Here is a 23,149-nt window from a genome sequence, read left to right on the forward strand (position 1 = left end):
GTTCTTTCTAACATAGAAGTAAAACATCAAAAGAAATAATAATAATAATAATAATAATAATAATAATAATAATAATAATAGTATTTTTGGGTTTAGGGTATTGTAGCCACTAATTTGAGGCTATAAACATGATGATATTACAGATTAATGATTTATTTTATTCTATTTTATAAAATTGTAACGATTTTGTGACTATATATTTTGAGGAAGTTGTATATGGGTCTCATCTTTTCAAAATGGCGCTCATTTTTTCGTTCCTTGTACACCTCTGAGTGGGAGGTGTTCTTCATCATTTATACGAGAGTAAGGCTCTCTTCTTCCTCTTTTGATCAATTTCCCTTTCAATTGGTTCTTTAGTGTAGATAGGTGTAGATCTCGGCTGCTCTGTCTCTTTTAGTTACGTGCTACTGTATCTCCATCGGTGAGCGCTCACCCTGTTGTGATTCTCTACCTGCCTGAGCTTGTTCCATGGCCTTCTATCTCGCTCGGTCCGGTTCTTTTTTTGCTCGTGATCGATGGAGTGGGTCGGTGTTGAAGTGTGAGTTTGGGTGTGAGATTAAGGACGTACTAAAGTTGATTTACGGACAAAGTGGGTAGGAAATCTCATTAAAACTAGAAGTAAATCGAAGTGAAAAAGAAAGATTGCAAATAAGAGGCGAAGTCGATATTCAAACCGAGCTCGCTCTTTTCAATGTAATGAGGTCGCTAAATAAGTTCTATCTGAGTTTGCTCGGGGAAAAGTCGATCCTCTGCTCAGTTAGCAAAGGTTTCCTTTTATAGACGAAAAGCTCTTCGAATCCGACAAAAGAAAGCTCGTCGTCCTTTGCTAACAGGTCATATATTCGTTGTGTCAGAGTAATGTCACATATTCTTTTCGACGCGGGTTCAACTCGTCTCGTCCCAAGGCATTTAATGTGAATCACTGACTTGTTCGTACATCGTTGACCGGCCGGCACACCAGCTGGTGGTATGTGTTTCGGGCTTGTCATTTCGCTTTCGGCGACCACACTTCTTTTGGCGATCTGGGCTGGTCTGCTAGTGAGCTGAGCCAATTCGTGAGTGGGCATTGGTGGGTGTGCAGAACCCACCTCCAACAGTCAGGTTATGTGCTTCAGGTTTATGATTAATGATACGCCCTAAATAGGGAAGGATCACTCAGCCGGACTTTGGGATATGATCTCAGACGGATCGAATGAGAAATGGTGGATTGAAGGGTCGCACAATAGTTGCAGAAGGCTGTTGATATTCCCAACTCCAGATGCTGCTTGATATGACGCACAAGTCCAGCAATAAGGAGAAATGGATGGATCGAAGGGTCGCACAACAGATGCGGAAGGCTGCTGATATTCCCAACTCAATGTCCTAGGATATGACGCACCTAGACGACAAAGAGGATGATTCCCTGGATATGACGCACCAGGACGAATCGGTTTGATCAATGGATATTACACACCATTGAAAGAAAGTGAGAATCACTCTCAAGATTCCAAAAATAATCACTCAAAGCTTATTTTATTTCATTGATCAAATAACCTTTATATAATAGGTAAAGCATACAAAATGTTGGATTACAAAAGACTAGTCAACATAGAAATTAGCAACTTATAAAAACAAGGAATTGTTGACCAAAGACCTTGAATTGACCAAAATTTATAAATGTCTTGACTTGACCGAAATTGAAAGATTGTGGTCGCCAGACTCTTCGGCGGATCTCGTGCTTCTATATGGTCGACAGTCTCTGAATTGCCATCAGATTGATATATTATTCGACCATGACTTATATTTTCTTGTTGGGCCCTTCTTTCTTTGGGCTGAAACATATTAATAAACACATGTTCAGTATACTTCAAGTCCATCTCGTTTGATCTCAAACCCATAAGCCAAACCTTCTTGATTTTTTTCTGCTGCTGATTCGGGGCGCATCAATTAAGTTCAAGGGTTCGGTCAAGTCAATCGTTGATCTCGTTTGCTCTGTGGGTTCAGTACTAGTGATGGTTAAAGGGTCTCACTTTGGGTAGGAAAGCTGTTTCTTGACCTCTGGTGATCATTCACAGGGCCGGCCATGGGATAAAGCCCGTAAAGCAAAGGCTTTAGGCGCCAGGTTTTATAAGAAAGTTAAGGGCGCCGAAGGACAAGAAATTACCTTAGTATAGTGGCTTGGGATGTGAGTTGTTGTCTTATGGTTCGAAGGTTCGAACCCTTGCTCTCTTTTTATTTATTTATTTGTTTCATTTTTGATAATGAATCAATGGGATGTGATTGAAGATATTAACTAAGTTGCGATCCATTTTAGAAAAGATGTTTTAGTTTCTTCCTTTTGACAATTTTAATATCTTTTGTCATATATTATAGGGCTATTTGCAAAAATTACCTCACATTCAAAGTCAAACCTAAAACTAACCCATGTTTTTTTTTGGATTTTTCTTTTGTCCTATTCATCCCACAAGTTCATATTATTCACGAAAATGTCATTAATTTTTTTTCTGAAAATAACATTTTTACCCTCTCAACCTTATCATCTTCAAGTATTTACAAGATTACTATTTCCATCAATACACCAACCACCATGAACGACCAATTTGAAGCTCTTAATGCACCTCAAATCGATTTACACTCATTCTTTCTCAATTCTTATGATCTAAAAACAAAATCTCTTTCACTTTCTCTCCATATTCATCCAAAAAACCCAAGATTTTGACTCTAAATTTTTTATGCTTCATAGAGCCATTGAAGCTTACGATTCTTGGTGGGTCACTTTTGTTTGAGGTTATGGGGGTGCTTGGAGAAGAAATTTGTGTGCTAAACAAGTTATATCACTAGTTGAAATTATGAAATCGGTTTTTTTCCAGATCTATTCGCCCAGGCGACTTCCGGGTGAGTCTTCTGGCTGTAGACGACTTACATGGAAGTCTTCTGGTCAATGCAGAGGTTAGTTTTGCAATTGGCTTTTAAATGTGTTTTTAGAGATGACTTACATGAAAGTCGTCCATCTTTGTTTGTTTAAAAAAATCTCTAGACGACTTCCATGTAAGTAGTCTAGGGTAAACGGGTTAGTTTTGCATATGACTGAATTGTGTCAGAAATTTGACTTTTCCTGGACGACTTACACAAAAATTAAAAAAATTAAAAAATCAATATTTTGTTATACCTAGACGACTTTCGTGTAAGTTGTTTCATATTAGTTTTGCAATTGAAAATTAAAACTTAAAAAATTAATTTTTTTCTAGACGACTTACACGAAAGTTGTCCATGAATTTATTCCGAGATTCTGGTCAAACTTTGTTTATCTTGGACGACTTCCATAATGATATCGGCTCTGATACCAACTATTGATTCACAATTTCAAGTTTAATATATCGAACACAAACTCAAGAACTTGATAACAAGTATAACTCTCTTATTATCCCTTCAAGGAAAACTCACTCAAAATTTTTAATTTCTCAGTCGCTCACACACATCACAAATTATGCAACGATCATATGCATCTCCTTATATAAGACTAGATAACTCATGATCTTATTGTACATAACACTCTGAGATATTTCCTAATTCTTTTAGATAACCATAACTGGGTAGGATTAGGATAGTTTGTTTCTCAAGCTAACTTCGAGTTTAGCCCAACACTTCTGCAAAGAATGAAAAATCGAACCACGACCAGACCGATTTGGTTATCCATTTTTGATCGGTCGGAAGGATTAGTTGATCCGGAGGCGTTGGGTCTATCTTTCGTAAATGGACTTGGGCTGCAATATTTCTAAATGGACTTAAGCTGAAAATACATATACAAAACTAGGGATATGTTAAATCTATATTATTAAAAGAGAATTACCCATTTGAAAATGTTCTTACTTCATTAATTAAACTTCCTTTTTTTTGTCTTTTTCAGTTGCATTTATGAAATATCCTAAAACGAATAAAATTGTCTAATTTATTATTTGTCTTTTCAGTTACATTAATGAAATATGCTTAAATGAATTTAAACTTCCTATTTTATTGTTTGTCTTTTTCAGTTTTCTTAATGAAATATCCTTAAATAAATTTGGACATAATGACATTTAATCAACCAAAAAAACTCATGAGTTATCCTTACGTGCATAATTTTAATAATGGAGATTTTTAAAAACGTGCATCATTAAAATGTTACCTAAAACATGCAGCACTAATATATAACACGCATCAATAAAACTAGAATTTGACTCACACAATTGTACGAATATTATTTTCAGTTGATTAAATTTAAAAATAATTATTTATTCAAAAAATATTTAAGAATGACTATGTTTTTAAAAATTATATGGTATTATTTGCTCATAACTCATTTGTCATTTGATAAATTGTTAGAAAAAATATTTTAGCATAATATAATTTAGTTGTCATTTTCTAAATTTATGGTTTTTATTTATATTTTGTATTATTTAATTATAACATTTTCATTTTATATTTGAAAGATAAATGAATTTTCTTTCAAACAATATTTTTGTAAATGTATTTTTTAAATAATAATCAATTAAAATTGTTATTATCATTGAATATCATTATTTTGACATAATTTGAGTTTTCGTTTACATCAAAACTTATCATATTTTAGGATAATTTTAATTTAAAACGTAATTTTCATATTGTTTAACAAATTCTAAAGATATTTTTTAAATATTTTGTTATAATTGTTTAAAAAATATTGAGTTGCATTTCAAATAAAAAGGTAAAGATATTAAAAATATTCTAATTAAAATATGTAAAATTTAATATAGTTTTAAAGAAATGGTCAAAAAAAAATTACACATAAAATAATCATGATTTTTGTTAACTCGGCGGATCATTATTTATATGATATCACACACGAAAGAAAAATTTCTGTTTTTAAAATTATCTAATTAACTCTATACTCATTCTTTATATTTTTATATGATATCACACATTCGTAAAAAAATAGATAGTTTAAGATACAAAAAAAAAAATATTTACTTAATGAATATAATATAAACGAATATTACAAATACATCATTTAATAAAATAAATAATTAAAAACTGAAAATTCATATCCGCGCTGGCGCGCGGATCAGGGTCATGTTATTATTTTGGTTAGTTAACCCGAACCTTATCTTTTTTTTTTTTTGTCGTCACCCGAACCTTATCTATACCAACGGATTTGCATCTTCAAAAACATCCCAAGAAACAGATGCATAGCTTGCTTAGAACACTTTCATTGGTAATATTTTGAAAGGTTTCTCAACAAACAAAATAAAAAGAAGAATATGTAATAAAAAAAAAAAGAATCTTTTGAGAAACTATACATCTGAGAGACCAATTACCCATTTATTTCTTTTTAATTGGTACACCTATTTTAAAGAGATTAAATGCTATTACATAATTAATTTTTAAATATATAAATAGAATAATTCTGAGAAATCCATATTAAGAAACATATGGCGATTGATGCTCTTATTAATTTATATCGAAAAATTGGCTTCTTACATGAGCTGAACTTTGTCATTCACTAAATCCGAAAGCATGCCAAGGTGTGCCTATCAAATTTCCCTTCAAATATCAGCCATGATTATCGATATCTATATCAAATATACATCAGGTTCAACTACACGTTTTAGCACCTTCAATGGGGGTTCTCTTCCAAAGTTTCTTAATATACATATATGTGTATGAAGAAACTTTGGAAGAGAACCCCTCGTTGGGGATGCTCTAGTGGCCGAAAAAAAATGGTAGAGGTATATCATTAGAACGACCGAAGAAAAAATGATTTTGCGTACGACTTTATTCACATTTTGAGCTGGTTTCAGAAGCTTGTTTTCTTTTGCTACTAGTAACAGAATTTTTTTAAGAAAACAACACAAAACTGGACGTATCATCTGATTTGTAGAATACTTTAAAAACTTAATCAAGGTTGTTTCAATGTTTCCTCGTACTGAAATCCAAACCATAGAGTTCACTTAACCAATAAATATATCGATTCAGGGGTTTAGCTGAGCGTAAATCTATATATATAAAAAGGGTAGACATGTAAAGGCAATGCTTCAATTCCATTGGGCCTCTCTTCGCTGTCCTTTCGAAAGAATGTCACCTGACTGTCATCATTTTAATTCTAAATATTTGTTGTACCAAAAGGACATCTTTCTCGTTAGTGATCTCCTTACTGGCTACAACTATCTTTACCCGACATTGTTCTTTAACCATTTGGAGAAGCTTATTATGACAACCCGCCCCGTGGGACCCAGGCTCACAGCGCTGCAGCGCGCCGACCCCAACCCCTTCATTATGGAACACCTTCCATAATTAGGTTGTTGGTGAGCGTCGAACCCACGACCTCACCCTTTAACAGCATTCCCACAGGACAAGCTGTCACCAATTGAGGGGTTGGGGTCGGTGCGCTGCAGCGCTGTCAGCAATTTGGTATCTGCAGTTCAATTGGTGACAGCTTGTCTTGTGGGAAGGCTGTTAAAGGGTGAGGTCGGGGGTTCGAATCTCACCAACAACCTAATTATGGGGCAGATAGTTCCCATAATGGAGGGGTTGGGGTCGGTGCGCTGCAGCGCTGTGAGCCTGGGTCCCACGGGGCGGGTTGTCATAATAAAAGTCGACTTTTAATTATGACAACCCGCCCCGTGGGACCCAGGCTTACAGCCTTCCCACAAGACAAGCTGTCACCAATTGACCTGCAGATCAATTGGTGACAGCTTGTCTTGTGGGAAGGCTGTAAGCCTGGGTCCCACGGGGCGGGTTGTCATAATAAAAGACCAGTTGATCAGGATGCATTGAGACAGATGGTTCAGGATGCCGCTAGACAGGCCGCTCAGGAAGCACTTCAGCAGATTGCCCAGGAGGCAGCCAGACAGGCCGCTCAGGAGGCCGCCCGAGTAGCTGCTCAGGAGGTTGCTCGTCAGATGGCTGCCGTTCAGCAGGGACCACAGATTCAGGTTCAGCAAGTTCCACTGGTTCAGGTCCAACAGGATCAGCAGATTCCAGCTCAACATGATCATCAGGATCCCGTTCAGCAGGTTCCCCTTCCACAGGTTCCTCTACAGCAGGGTCCAGTTCAGCAGTTTGCTCATGGTGTTCAGGATCTACCGCCACCACCACCGCGACCTCATGTTTACCCGGTTTATAATGAGAGGTTCTACAGGCTGACATGTCAGATGAGAAACATGGAGATGGAGCATTTTAGCGGGACAGTGGATGCTGTAGCTGCACACGATTGGAAGTTAGCCTTGCAGCGGAAGCTGGAGATTATTGAGTGTCCACCAGAGTTGTCGCTCAGATTGACTATGCAGTACCTTCGTGGAGATGCTCTTATATGGTGGGAGGGAATACGATTGAGCCATTTTGGGCCAGAGAGACTTACCTTCGCTGATTTCATTCGAGAGTTCGATAGGAAATACTTTCCGAAGGAAGCGATGGATAAGAAGAAGTGCGAGTTCGAGCATGTAAGCCAGGGAGTTATGTCTATCAGGGAGTATGAGGTTGTGTTCAACCAACTTCGCAGATTTGCAGGAGTGGGCATTTCAGAAGAAGACTTGATTAGAAAGTTTTTGAGTGGGATGCGACTGGAGATTCGTAACAGGTGTCGCGTAGTCACTTACCACCGGTTGGGAGATTTGGTGGAGAAAGCTGCAGAGCAGGAGGCAGGCTTGGCGGAGGAGCAGGAACTCGCCAAAGCAGTTCATGTTAAGTCTGGAAAAGCTCCAGAGTCTCAAAGGAGAGCAGGGGACCCGTCGGGATTACCGATATGTCCTCGTTGCCATCACAGTCACAGTGGGCAGTGTATGAGGTGTCTTACTTGCGGTAGGATTGGACACATTGCGAAGTTTTGTCGGGCTAAGCCATTGGATATGCCACCAGTCAGACAGATTGCAGCACCAGCAGCACCAGCAGCGGCACATGTTTGCTTTGGCTGTGGTCAGCCAGGTCACTTCATCAGAGATTGCCCGAGGAAAGGCAATGCGGCACTTCCACCACCACCGAAGCGTCTAGCCATCGCTCCACGTGTGTTTGCGGTTGGAGATCCTCAGGGAGCTGAGCCGATAGCAGGTATGAGTCTTTTCCATACTTGTTTGTGTTTGGGTATTTTGGCTCGTGGTTGTCATGTGTTGTTAGTAAAAATCTCGTGTAGGATCGGTTTTAGTTGGAGGAGAGTCAGCTTATACCTTATTCGACACGGGAGCCTCTCATAGTTTTGTGAGTCCGCGCTTAGTCCAGTCTTGGTCTTTTCGAGGAGTCTTTGAACCGAAGGCTAAGCAGATCCAGACTGCTGGCACGGAGAAGTTGGGTGCAGTTGGCATTCATCACGATGTACCAGTTCTACTTGGAGGAGTCGAGTTGCTCGGAGATTTGACGAAGATGGAGATGAGCTCCTACGATGTTATACTTGGGATGGATTGGCTGTCGCGACATCGAGTAGTCTTGGATTGTCCGAAGGCAAGAGTTAATATCCCTAGAGAAGAAGGAAAGATCATTTGCGAGGGAATTCAGACACACCGGGAAATTCCTATCGTCTCCATGTTGCGTGCAGAAGAATTATTGGAAAGTGGAGCAGAGGGATTCTTGGCAACCATTTCGATGGTTAAGGAGGACGGTCAGCAGAAGCTGCATGATATACCAGTGGTCGCCGAGTACGAGGATGTTTTTGAGCCTTTAAAAGGGCCACCACCAGCTAGAGCAGACGTTCTTACAATAGAAGTAGAGCCAGGAGCAGCACCAATTGTCTGGCATTCTTTCACAAATTGTGACACCCGCCACTTTCAAAATATAATAAATTGATAAAAGCGGAAATAAAATAATAATACAACTCAAATAATAATAATCTTCATATAATATAAAAGTCAATACGGTAACAAAAGGCCTAAAAGCCCAACATTGATAACATCCGAAATATAAAATACGATATAAACTGAAAGTCTGAAATAGGAATAACATAGACGATAAAAGTCCAAAGGCCTAAAGGCCCGATAAAGATAAAACCGGTAAAAGCGATAGAAGCCCAAAAGCCCAATAGCACTGGTCCGATAATCACTCCTGCTCATCGGTCTCACCTAAAAGGGGGAAAGAATGAGGGGTGAGCGACAGGGGAATCGCTCAGCGAGGTATGGGATGCTACCCCGAAGTCCATGGACCCGGACATAGCACTCCGAATAAATATAATTTAATTCTAATGCATGTCAAACACAGTACCTAAAGTACTCAAGCAACAAACAATGGTCCTAGCGAGGTGCACACTCGCCGCCCACTAACAGGCCAAAACACTACCGAAAAGGTGCTCGGTTCATACACACACCGAAAAAGTGCTCGGTAACACACGCCCGTAGACGATTTATCGACACTTCCAGTCTACGGCTCAACCGGTCGACTAAAGTTGGCCGTGACCTCCATACAATCCGGCATACAGAAGTCCGTCTCTGTATCCGTCTCCAAAACAAAAACAATCCTAGCTAAGAATTTACATTAAGTGAAACAATCAATGTTGAATCCTCTAACCCCCTAGTTCCGGTTTATGCAAAGAACCTAAAACTAAACAAGCAATGATAGACTCGATTTCACACAGACGGAACACATTAGAAATAAACTATATTTATTCGAGGTCCTAAGCCGTGTACGAGAAGTTCGGGAATAGACCCTCACCTTAGCAACAATAAGAAGTGGTATCTATGAACTCCAGCTGCTCAAATGGACTCCAAATCTGAAATCAGATCGAAATTTTGAGTCAGAACGCCTTTCGAACGGTTTAAAACGGGTATTTACGGAAAAGTCAACCCGCTGGTCAAAGATTAATTATTTAATTAATTAATTAATTAATTAATTAATTAATTAATTAATTAATTAATTAATCCGGTTTTTCCTAACCGATTTCCAATTGATTTTAACCGACCGGTTTAACCTAACCGAATCGAAATCGATTTAAACCGGTCAAACCACCGGTTGACCGAGTCACCGAGTTGACTCACCGGGTTGACTCGGCCGATTGGCGAGTCGCCGGCGAGTCACCGGTGTCGGTCACCGGCGGCGACGGCGGAGCTGCGGCGGCGACTTACCGGAAAGTTGACCGGCGGCGACGGCGGAGCTGCGGTGGCGGCGGCGCGTGCGTTTCACGCGCGCGTGCAGGGCGATCTTCTGGAGGCGCGTGAGGGCTCGTCCGGGCTCCAAATGTGACGCGGTTGGTGTCTATGGCTTCGCCTCGACGAGAGGAACACGATGATGGTCTTGCAGGCACGAAATTCTCAACGGTTAGGAAGTTATGGGCGATTTACTAAACGGAACCGAAACTGAACTTAAATCATGGGATTTTCGCGGTGGTTACCTGCGGTTAACGGTGGTGGCGAGCTCAACACGGTCACGGGGTGCAGAGGCTCTAACAAACTCCGGTGACGAGCTCAACCTCTCCAAATCCTTCTTCTCACCTCCCCCTCTCTTCTTTTCTCTTCCCTTCTCTTCTCTACTCTTCTCTTCTCTTCTCTCTGATTTTTTTTTTTTTTTTTGTTTCTTTTGATTGCAGGTGATATAGTGGAGAAGGTGGGTTTAATAGATGTGTTAATGGGTGGAGTTGGTGGAGTGGAGAAGTTAGGTCGTGACAATTCTCCCCCACTAATAAGGAATTCGTCCCGAATTCGAGTCAAGAACTTACTGCCCAACATCATCCCGAAAAAGTTCTGGATAATCAATCATCATCTGCGGCTCAGACTCCCAGGTCTCCTCCAGAATCCCATCTCTCTCCCAACGAACTTTGACCAACATGGTCATCATACCATTATCTGCTCTCACTTGGCGATCCAATATCTCCACTGGCTGACACGGCGCACGCAAATTTCTATCAAGGTCACTGGGCGGCTGTTGCAAAATGAGCTCCGGTTCTCTCACGGCTTTCCTTAAAACTGAAACATGAAACACGTCATGGAAGTCTGATAACTCTTCCGATAAATCCAATCGGTAAGCAACTGCTCCAATTCGCTCCAAAATCGGGTATGGTCCCATATATCTTGGTTTAAGCTTCTTCAGCTTCCGAGTCTTAGATCCTCCTTGAAATGTCCTCATTTTTAGGTATACAAGGTCGCCAACCTGGAACTCCAAATCCTTACGCCGCTTATCTGCATAACTCTTCTGACGGTCATGGGCTTCTTTAAGCCGAACCTTGAGCATCTCAACTTGCTCTACCGTCTCTTGAACCATGGCTGGTTCTATCTCACGCCGCTCCCCCACTTCTGTCCAACAAAGTGGTGTGCGACAAGGCCTACCATATAGAGCCTCATATGGTGCCATCCCAATACTCGAATGATAGCTGTTGTTGTAGGCAAACTCGGCTAGAGGTAGATACTTCAACCAACTACCTTCCCAATCTAAGACGCAAGCCCTAAGCATATCCTCTAAGGTCTGAATAGTCCTCTCTGATTGACCGTCTGTCTGCGGGTGATAAGCCGTACTCATATGAACTTTCGTCCCAAGCGCCTTCTGGAAGGCTCTCCAAAACTCAGACGTGAACTTTGTATCCCGATCCGATACAATGCTGACTGGAACTCCATGCAATCTTACAATCTCGTTGATGTAAGTCTGTGCTAGCTGATCAGCTCTGTCTGTCTTCTTAACTGCTAGAAAATGGGCTGACTTCGTAAGTCTATCCACGACTACCCATATGGCATTCTTCCCTCCTGAAGTAGTCGGCAAACCCGTCACAAAATCCATAGTTACCATGTCCCATTTCCACTCCGGTAATGGCAGGTTTTGTAATAACCCGCTAGGAACCTGATGCTCGGCCTTAACCATCTGACACGTCTGACATTGCGATACATTTGAAGCAACATCTCTCTTCATACCAGGCCAATGGTAATATCGCTTCAGATCCCTATACATCTTGGTATTTCCTGGATGAATAGAGAAACTCGAGTGGTGTGCTTGCCGTAATATCTCCTTTCTTAACAACTCATCATTGGGCACACAAACCCTGTTTCGATACATGAACATCCCGCTGGTGGCTGTATGAAAACCAATACACTCCATCTCGATCTGCTTACGCAAAGCTTCATCACCATCCTGAGCTTTGCGTATCCTCCATAGTAAGTCTGCCCGCCCTACAGCCTCAGCGCCAACTGACTCTCCCTCTACAGTAACTGCACATAATCTGAGACTAGCAAGTGTCCCAGTAAGCTCCTGGACCTCTTTGGTTCCCGATACATCGCTTCTGCGCCTACTCAAGGCATCCGCCACATGATTGGCTTTTCCCGGGTGATATGTGATCTCCAAATTGTAGTCTGCTAACAATTCCATCCATCTACGCTGCCTCAAATTCAAGTCCGTCTGCGTAAATATGTACTTCAGACTCTGGTGGTCCGTGAAAATTTTCACCTTCTCTCCATACAAGTATGACCTCCAAATCTTTAATGCAAATACAACTGCTGCCAATTCCAAATCATGCGTAGGATAGTTGACCTCGTGAGGCCTCAACTGGCGTGATGCATATGCAATGACCTTACCCTCCTGCATCAATACACATCCCAATCCGGTTCCTGACGCATCAGTGTAGACCTCATATGGTATCCCTAACCTCGGAAGTACCAAAACGGGTGTCTGTGTCAGCTGTCGCTTCAACTCAGCGAAACTCCTCGAGCAATCGCCTGACCAATCAAACTTAACATCTTTGCCCGTAAGCTTCGTCATTGGCTTCGCAATGCTAGAAAAATCTTTGACGTACTTCCTGTAGTACCCTGCCAAACCAAGAAAACTGCGAACCTCAGTCGCACTTTTGGGTGCTGGCCATTCGGAAATTGCAGCAATCTTTTCTGAATCCACAGCAACTCCTTCTTCTGAAACCACATGACCAAGAAATCCAATCTTCCTCTGCCAGAAGCTGCACTTACTCAACTTAGCAAACAGCCGATGCTCTCTAAGCTTCCCCAACACAATCCGTAAGTGCTCGGCATGCTCTTCTCTACTTCGAGAATAAACAAGGATATCGTCTATGAAAACAATCACACACTTATCCAAATGTTCGCGAAACACATCATTCATAAGCTTCATGAATGCTGCCGGTGCGTTCGTTAAACCAAATGGCATCACCACGAACTCATAATGTCCATAACGTGTACGGAAGGCCGTCTTCTGCACATCGCGATCAGCTATTGCAATCTGGTGGTATCCTGAGGTCAAGTCAATCTTAGAAAACCATGAAGCTCCCTGCAACTGATCCAACAACTCGTCGATGCGCGGAAGCGGATACTTATTCTTGATGGTGACTTTGTTCAAACCTCTGTAGTCGATACAGAGTCTAAAACTTCCATCCTTCTTCTTCACAAACAACACTGGTGCTCCCCACGGTGAAGTACTTGGTCTGATAAAACCCTTACTTGATAGTTCCTCCAGCTGCTTCTTCAACTCAGCCATCTCAGGTGGTGCTAGACGGTAAGGGGCTCGTGAAACCGGTGCTGCTCCTGGTTCCACCTCAATCGTAAGAACATCACTTCTAGCTGGTGGTGGCCCTTTTAAAGGCTCAAAAACATCCTCGTACTCGGCGACCACTGGTATATCATGCAGCTTCTGCTGACCGTCCTCCTTAACCATCGAAATGGTTGCCAAGAATCCCTCTGCTCCACTTTCCAATAATTCTTCTGCACGCAACATGGAGACGATAGGAATTTCCCGGTGTGTCTGAATTCCCTCGCAAATGATCTTTCCTTCTTCTCTAGGGATATTAACTCTTGCCTTCGGACAATCCAAGACTACTCGATGTCGCGACAGCCAATCCATCCCAAGTATAACATCGTAGGAGCTCATCTCCATCTCCGTCAAATCTCCGAGCAACTCGACTCCTCAAAGTAGAACTGGTACATCGTGATGAATGCCAACTGCATCCAACTTCTCCGTGCCAGCAGTCTGGATCTGCTTAGCCTTCGGTTCAAAGACTCCTCGAAAAGACCAAGACTGGACTAAGCGCGGACTCACAAAACTATGAGAGGCTCCCGTGTCGAATAAGGTATAAGCTGAATCTCCTCCAACTAAAACCGATCCTACACGAGATTTTTACTAACTACACATGACAACCACGAGCCAAAATACCCAAACACAAACAAGTATGGAAAAGACTCATACCTGCTATCGGCTCAGCTCCCTGAGGATCTCCAACCGCAAACACACGTGGAGCGATGGCTAGACGCTTCGGTGGTGGTGGAAGTGCCGCATTGCCTTTCCTCAGGCAATCTCTGATGAAGTGACCTGGCTGACCACAGCCAAAGCAAACATGTGCCGCTGCTGGTGCTGCTGGTGCTGCAATCTGTCTGACTGGTGGCATATCCAATGGCTTAGCCCGACAAAACTTCGCAATGTGTCCAATCCTACCGCAAGTAAGACACCTCATACACTGCCCACTGTGACTGCGATGGCAACGAGGACATATCGGTAATCCCGACGTGTCCCCTGCTCTCCTTTGAGACTCTGGAGCTTTTCCAGACTTAACATGAACTGCTTTGGCGAGTTCCTGCTCCTCCGCCAAGCCTGCCTCCTGCTCTGCAGCTTTCTCCACCAAATCTCCCAACCGGTGGTAAGTGACTACGCGACACCTGTTACGAATCTCCACACGCATCCCACTCAAAAACTTTCTAATCAAGTCTTCTTCTGAAATGCCCACTCCTGCAAATCTGCGAAGTTGGTTGAACACAACCTCATACTCCCTGATAGACATCACTCCCTGGCTTACATGCTCGAACTCGCACTTCTTCTTATCCATCGCTTCCTTCGGAAAGTATTTCCTATCGAACTCTCGAATGAAATCAGCGAAGGTAAGTCTCTCTGGCCCAAAATGGCTCAATCGTATTCCCTCCCACCATATAAGAGCATCTCCACGAAGGTACTGCATAGTCAATCTGAGCGACAACTCTGGTGGACACTCAATAATCTCCAGCTTCCGCTGCAAGGCTAACTTCCAATCGTGTGCAGCTACAGCATCCACTGTCCCGCTAAAATGCTCCATCTCCATGTTTCTCATCTGACATGTCAGCCTGTAGAACCTCTCATTATAAACCGGGTAAACATAAGGTCGCGGTGGTGGTGGCGGTAGATCCTGAACACCATGAGCAAACTGCTGAACTGGACCCTGCTGTAGAGGAACCTGTGGAAGGGGAACCTGCTGAACGGGATCCTGATGATCATGCTGAGCTGGAATCTGCTGATCCTGTTGGACCTGAACCAGTGGAACTTGCTGAACCTGAATCTGCGGTCCCTGCTGAACGGCAGCCATCTGACGAGCAACCTCCTGAGCAGCTACTCGGGCGGCCTCCTGAGCGGCATGTCTGGCTGCCTCCTGGGCAATCTGCTGAAGTGCTTCCTGAGCGGCCTGTCTAGCGGCATCCTGAACCATCTGTCTCAATGCATCCTGATCAACTGGTTGAGCCGCGGGTGGTGGAACTGCGGGCTGCTCATGCTCATCTACATTGTCTCTAATGGCTCTGGCGGTCTGGGCACGGGTGGTTCTTCTCCTTGGCGGCATCTAAAAGGAAAGCGAAAAGTTAATTTACGCTGAACTTTGGATACCAACATTTAAGGAGAAGTGATATCGAACGGAATGGTGCTATTTATTTTTATTTTTAAAATTTCCAAATCCCCGAAAATATTTTGAAATCGTTTAAAACCGTCAAAACCGAATAAAACCAGGTCTCCAAAAATCGCCATCCCGGGTCGGAGCCGAGACGGAACCCGCTCTGATACCAAATTGTGACACCCGCCACTTTCAAAATATAATAAATTGATAAAAGCGGAAATAAAATAATAATACAACTCAAATAATAATAATCTTCATATAATATAAAAGTCAATACGGTAACAAAAGGCCTAAAAGCCCAACATTGATAACATCCGAAATATAAAATACGATATAAACCGAAAGTCTGAAATAGGAATAACATAGACGATAATAGTCCAAAGGCCTAAAGGCCCGATAAAGATAAAACCGGTAAAAGCGATAGAAGCCCAAAAGCCCAATAGCACCGGTCCGATAATCACTCCTGCTCATCGGTCTCACCTAAAAGGGGGAAAGAATGAGGGGTGAGCGACAGGGGAATCGCTCAGCGAGGTATGGGATGCTACCCCGAAGTCCATGGACCCGGACATAGCACTCCGAATAAATATAATTTAATTCTAATGCATGTCAAACACAGTACCTAAAGTACTCAAGCAACAAACAATGGTCCTAGCGAGGTGCACACTCGCCGCCCACTAACAGGCCAAAACACTACCGAAAAGGTGCTCGGTTCATACACACACCGAAAAAGTGCTCGGTAACACACGCCCGTAGACGATTTATCGACACTTCCAGTCTACGGCTCAACCGGTCGACTAAAGTTGGCCGTGACCTCCATACAATCCGGCATACAGAAGTCCGTCTCTGTATCCGTCTCCAAAACAAAAACAATCCTAGCTAAGAATTTACATTAAGTGAAACAATCAATGTTGAATCCTCTAACCCCCTAGTTCCGGTTTATGCAAAGAACCTAAAACTAAACAAGCAATGATAGACTCGATTTCACACAGACGGAACACATTACAAATAAACTATATTTATTCGAGGTCCTAAGCCGTGTACGAGAAGTTCGGGAATAGACCCTCACCTTAGCAACAATAAGAAGTGGTATCTATGAACTCCAGCTGCTCAAATGGACTCCAAATCTGAAATCAGATCGAAATTTTGAGTCAGAACGCCTTTCGAACGGTTTAAAACAGGTATTTACGGAAAAGTCAACCCGCTGGTCAAAGATTAATTATTTAATTAATTAATTAATTAATTAATTAATTAATCCGGTTTTTCCTAACCGATTTCCAATTGATTTTAACCGACCGGTTTAACCTAACCGAATCGAAATCGATTTAAACCGGTCAAACCACCGGTTGACCGAGTCACAGAGTTGACTCACCGGGTTGACTCGGCCGATTGGCGAGTCGCCGGCGAGTCACCGGTGTCGGTCACCGGCGGCGACGGCGGAGCTGCGGCGGCGACTTACCGGAAAGTTGACCGGCGGCGACGGCGGAGCTGCGGTGGCGGCGGCGGCGGCGCGTGTGTTTCACGCGCGCGTGCAGGGCGATCTTCTGGAGGCGCGTGAGGGCTCGTCCGGGCTCCAATCGTGACGCGGTTGGTGTCTATGGCTTCTTCTCGACGAGAGGAACACGATGATGGTCTTGCAGGCACGAAATGCTCAACGGTTAGGAAGTTATGGGCGATTTACTAAACGGAACCGAAACTGAACTTAAATCATGGGATTTTCGCGGTGGTTACCTGCGGTTAACGGTGGTGGCGAGCTCAACACGGTCACGGGGTGCAGAGGCTCTAACAAACTCCGGTGACGAGCTCAACCTCTCCAAATCCTTCTTCTCACCTCCCCCTCTCTTCTTTTCTCTTCCCTTCTCTTCTCTACTCTTCTCTTCTCTTCTCTCTGATTTTTTTTTTTTTGTTTCTTTTGATTGCAGGTGATATAGTGGAGAAGGTGGGTTTAATAGATGTGTTAATGGGTGGAGTTGGTGGAGTGGAGAAGTTAGGTCGTGACAATTATGTAACAACCCGCCCTGTGGGACCCAGGCTGACAGCGCTGCAGCGCACCGACCCCAACCCCTCCATTATGGGAACTAGGGGGTTAGAGGACACCCGCCACTTTCACATAAGCAACTACTCGGGCGGCCTCCTGAGCGGCCTGTCTGGCTGCCTCCTGAGCAGCTACTCGGGTGTCACAATTTGTGCAGACGTTCTTACAATAGAAAGTGGCGGGTGTCACAATTTGTGCAGATCAATTGGTGACAGCTTGTCTTGTGGGAAGGCTGTTAAAGGGTGAGGTCGTGGGTTCGAACCTCACCAACAACCTAATTATGGGTGGGTTGTTCCATAATGGAGGGGTTGGGGTCGGTGCGCTGCAGCGCTGTCAGCCTGGATCCCACAGGGCGGGTTGTTACACTTATATTAAGCAAGTAATCCAATTTCGACCAAGATTCGCTCTCGCTCGTATTTTACTAAAAAGGCTTTAAGTATACAGTCTTTTTGCTAACACAGTATTCACATTTTAGCCAAAAAAAAAAAACAGTATTCACCGTTAATAACCAATGGTAGATCTACGTGCATGGCGTCATTTGTCTTTCTTCGGTTCATATATCCCCTGTACATTAATCTCATAACATTACGACATGTTTTTGTAGCCACGTGTCATCATTAGAATGATTTTTAGAATTAAAAAAAATTTGGTCCACGTAAATATATACTAGGTAGTAATCCGCGCTATACGTGGAGTGAAATAGTTTATTAGATTATTTATTGTATGTCGTACTAAAGATTTGTCGTATAGTTTTTTTTTGGAGATGAACATTCATATATTCGTTCGGATTCAGTTAATCTATTCGGATTTCAGGTTTTTAGGATTAGAAATTTAAATATTCTGATATTTACAATTTTTGGTTTGGATTTGGTTCGAATCATTGCGGGTTCGGTTCGGATACCCATTTTAATTAGGTATTTTTTAACAAAAATCCAAATATACTTAATATTAAAATAAAATAATATAAACATAAAAAGTTGAATAATGTAAGACTAAATATTTAAATATACATAAAAATTAGTTCAATTTAAATATTTGGATGGAGAACAAATAAACATTTTCAGTATTTTGAACATTTTCTGTTATTTTTAGATATTTACTTGTGACTATGTTGATAATTTTTAAATATTTTCATATTTTTGAAAATCTAATAGATAAAAATTCAAAAAAAAATAACATATTTAAATATTTTCATTTTCTACAGTTTTTCATTGTTCAAATCCCCTTAGTTGACACCGGCTTGGGGTTATCTCGGTTAAGTAAACAATCATCTGTTCTCGGGAGTCATTGACTGTCTCGGTGTCAGCTTTTGGCCAATGTTCACTTCCCAGTGCCACATTAGCCTCTTGGTCTTGTGTGGTGGTGTTGTTTGGTTTTTCTTACTGGTAATTATCGGAGATGTGTTGTTAGGTTGTAGCGGTAAATTCAACCTGCTTTCTGCATTTTCATGGCGTTGGAGGTGGGTGTATAGCCGAGTTCACAGCGTCTCGCTAAGGGGATATGTCTTGAACTCTCCACTTTCAATTGTCACGCTCTAAAATGGTGGTGAAGGTTACAAGCTTGATAAGTCTATCGACGGACAGCTATTCCAGAAACTTTTTGGAGAGCTTTGGCATCCGAGGAAACAAGGTGAATCTCGCTTCTTTGAGCTTCGCGCTAAAGGTTGAGAACAGTCGTTGATTACCGACGATTTTGGCTACAAGTTAACGGTACGCATCGGGGGTGACGGGTCAAGCGAAGCTAGCTTAGGAACCGTTAGAATTTGGTTGTTTTGTTTGAGTCGGTTTGTAATCGAAACCTAATTCTCTATTTTTGGGTTAATATATTTCAATTTCAAAAAAAGAAAAAAATTCTTAAAGAAAGTGCTCGCGATATATATATATGGATATCCTTTATGTATTCATTGTGCAATGTGGCGTTTTATGTGGGTACAGAATATGAAGTACAAGATATTTTTGTTATAAATATTTTATATTTGTGGTGGAAAGTGTTCGAACACCAACAACCATTATCACACACCCAAAATATGATAGCAAAAGAAACAAAATTAGTTTTCACAAGGATTACACCGTTCTCTCTCTTTAATTTCAGAAGCAGTTGCATATATAAGACAAAACTATTAAACTGATTTAGTACAATATCCATTTTTTTTATCCTTTCAGTATATCCTTTTTAACCGAAAAGATTCACATTCGAGGCTTGATTAATATATAAAGGTTTGGACCATTCTACTTATGCTAATCTAATTTTTTTAAACTGAAATACAAATATAAATTAGTTTTCCTAAATAATTACAATCTAATGTCAATGATCAAAACACAGTAGTTTTATCTAATTACTAACTTATTACTTCTCTGAACAGTACATTTTATCACGTCTTTTTTTACCTACTATATCTTCGAACCATGAATCACGCCTTTTTTTACCTACCATATCTTCAAATATAAATGAAAAACTTATGTTAACAATTCTTAAATAATATACGTGAAAGATCTTTACAATATTCGAATATCCGGCTCTGCGACAATTAAGATGCGAAACTATCTCAAACCTAACAGCGATGAAGATTCGAGAGATTACTGGGTTTCTCTATGGTTTTCCCAGTCATATTAATCTGTATTAAATGGAGGAAGAATCACATGTTACAGCGACGAAGATCGGAGGGGTTTTGTGGATCTCAATCAGTGGAGAATATGCAATTCTTAGCTGGGAGGTTCAGGTCTTCCTTATTTTCGATGAGATGGGGTAAAGGTTTTGGTAGAAATTTTATTGTATAGATTAGATTGTATGTCGTTTGAAAAGAACATGGTTTGTATACGGCTGAATCTGGAAATAGGGGTTTACTCTGTTCTGATTTTTTTTAGAAGAAGTCTCTGCTCCATTGTTTTTCACTTTTATGTTTATCATAATTCAGTGGAACATGTTTCTCAATGGGTTCATCAGCTGATAATCCCGGAAGCAAATTTTAGACTTCTTTTCTTTTCATTGATCTGAAGGTGGATATTGGCAGAGAAAAGTTGTGAACCTTCGGGAGAAGATGAAAGAAGTCACATATTTTAACTTTGTGTTCAACAGAAAAAAAAAAACAAAAAAACAAATAATTAGTTAGGTTGAAAACAATATGTGTGCATTGATATTTCCCATATTCTTTTGTGGTCTTTCTCCGTTAATATCATACTAAATCATATTTTCTTTGTAATGTATTATGGCACATATTAATAACCAAACTATGTTTACTTTTTTTGTTGCGACAATTATATAATCCCAAAATGTAAATTAGCCTTGGACACATTTATCAGAAACTAAAGAATAGAATCTAACCAAAAAACAATATTCGGTTCGGGTTTAGATATTATCAATTATATTAGTGAATCTTATATTCCAAGAACCAAAAAAATAGAATCGAATCGGGACATAACCAAAAACCAAATAGATATTCGAATATCTAATATAATTTATATTTTTTATAAATATTAACTATATTTAGTTTTAAAATCATAAAGTAAGCTTAGAATACTATTTACAAGTAAATACCCAAAAAAATATTACTAAATATGTTTATCCAAAATTGTTAATTTTTGAATATATTTGTACGTGATTTAAAGTTTGAGATGAAACTTATTAATATATTGATGTTACATTTTTATCCTACAATAAAACATGTTAGTTAAATTTTTAAACTAATATAACTCAAGGTATATTTAAACATAGATCGAAAATATTTTTTCTATGGTTACATAACAAACACAACATACATCCAATACAAAAATAATAATAAGACCAGCTACACAATATTCAGTATCAGAAATTTAACTAAAGAAGTGTGTTGCTAAAAAAAGTTAACTAAAGAAGTGTGTTGCTAAAAAAAGTTAACTAAAGAAGTGAAAGTGAAAACTAAATTATTGTGTTTGACTTAATATATTTATCTTAGTTAAAACAAAAATTAGCACGGCTGACATCAGTGCAAAAAAACGCTATCTAATATAAAATTTAAATTTTATATTCAACTTTAAATCTAAATATTAATAGTTTAATTTCACAAAACTCACAAGTATACTTAAAACTCTAATATTTTACACTTTAATGTTTACTATACCAATTAAAATTGAATAAAACACAGCATAAATATAAAACACAGTCTTATAGGTTATAAATGGACTTTAAACCGTTGAACAAGACACAAATATGTCAAACTCAATAAAGTATGAATCTGTAACAAGAACATACACAATTATGTTTTTTTTTTCATCACACAATTATGTTTATGTAAATCATTTTAAACTGGAAAACATATATTATGAAGAACAAACATCCAAAAACTAGTTAACTTTAAATTAGAAGTAGAAGAAACTTATTATGGCAAAGACACCCTAAACCATTAATAAGTCCAGAAAGTAGCCCAATCATTCCATCTCATGAAATTTATCATAGCTCAGCCAATATATAAATAAAACATTCGCAGGTTCATCGTTTTCTGGTAAATCTATACACATTTCCTTCCATATAAACAATCCATGGACGGAAAAGTATCAGATTCAACCTATCTTAATAGCAGCAAAAACAAACCCAGGCTGTCTGAACATTCGAAACTAGATAACGGCGAAACAAAGATTATGTACCGTTGATTGTACTTTTCACTGTTCGAAGAACGTGAAGACAGAAAAAGCTTTCATGAGAGTGAAAACATCGCAAAGTGTCTCTTACTGATATAGTCTCTTATCCTTCACATGACTTGGTCGGATTTTTCTTTCATTCCTTTTTTCCAATCACTACGGTCCAATTAAAAACTACTTTCGCCGAAGTTACAGAAGTAATTAAATCATTTGTTTAGTTGTAAATCCACGCTAATCTATATTATTAAAACTGAATTACTTTTTGGTACTGTTTCCACATAAATACCTATATAAATGAAAATTCTTTGTAAACATGGATAGATGTATAAATGAGCATTGTTTGGAAATATGGATAACAATATAAAAAAATAGTGTTTTTTTAGTAATTTCATTAATCTATTTTCATATTTCACCCAGTTTAATAATTTCATTAATTATACTACCTTAACAATACATCACATCATTAATTATATTACCATAATAATAATAGTGCATATTTTAATTCATTATTTTTCAACAATAACTTTGTGCAAATTATAAAATCAAAAATGTAATATAACTGGGTTTTGCATATGGTTAAACGTTCGGTTTAGTTTGTTTTACTAATTCTTTTTTTTAGTTTCAATCGGTGAAAAATTACATACCCAAAAACATAATTCAAATACACGTTTTCTCAATAAAATAATAACTTAAATCAAAATAATGAAAATGTATTACATTTATTGTCACTTAATTTTTCATTCCATATAATTATTTTACTAAATAAAAAAATTCTTTCTATTTCACTTAATTTAACCAAACACATAAAAAGAGTCTCTTTTATTAGTTTATAAAATCAGTTAGGCACGAACGTTGGCTATCCATTTAGGTACGGTTGTTCCTTTCGAGTATCATTTTTCTGTTTGAAATTAGGCTTGAATATTATAAATTTATGTGCGGATTTTGAGTTTAGTCCTTCTGGATCTGGATGAGTTCGGTTCT

General features: G+C 39.8%; 1 protein-coding gene and 1 long non-coding RNA gene across 2 annotated transcripts; one reads left to right on the forward strand and one right to left on the reverse strand.

Moving 5' to 3' along the window:
* Positions 1-13,979: 13,979 nt before the first annotated feature.
* LOC125581745 lies at positions 13,980-17,522 on the reverse strand. The gene is made up of 4 exons (XM_048747700.1): positions 17,252-17,522; positions 16,980-17,153; positions 16,590-16,647; positions 13,980-16,003 (listed from the first exon to the last, which is right to left on the reverse strand). Exon 4 carries the CDS (start codon positions 15,470-15,472, stop codon positions 14,018-14,020), a length of 1,455 nt encoding a protein of 484 aa, XP_048603657.1. The 5' UTR covers positions 15,473-16,003; positions 16,590-16,647; positions 16,980-17,153; positions 17,252-17,522; the 3' UTR covers positions 13,980-14,017.
* A 1,133-nt stretch (positions 17,523-18,655) lies between these two features.
* LOC111205873 lies at positions 18,656-20,795 on the forward strand. The gene is made up of 2 exons (XR_002658276.2): positions 18,656-20,300; positions 20,552-20,795. It is a non-coding gene; the product is annotated as an uncharacterized LOC111205873 (long non-coding RNA).
* Positions 20,796-23,149: the final 2,354 nt, after the last annotated feature.

This window comes from Brassica napus, chromosome C2, assembly GCF_020379485.1.
Source record: "Brassica napus cultivar Da-Ae chromosome C2, Da-Ae, whole genome shotgun sequence".
Classification (NCBI taxonomy): Eukaryota; Viridiplantae; Streptophyta; class Magnoliopsida; order Brassicales; family Brassicaceae; genus Brassica; species Brassica napus.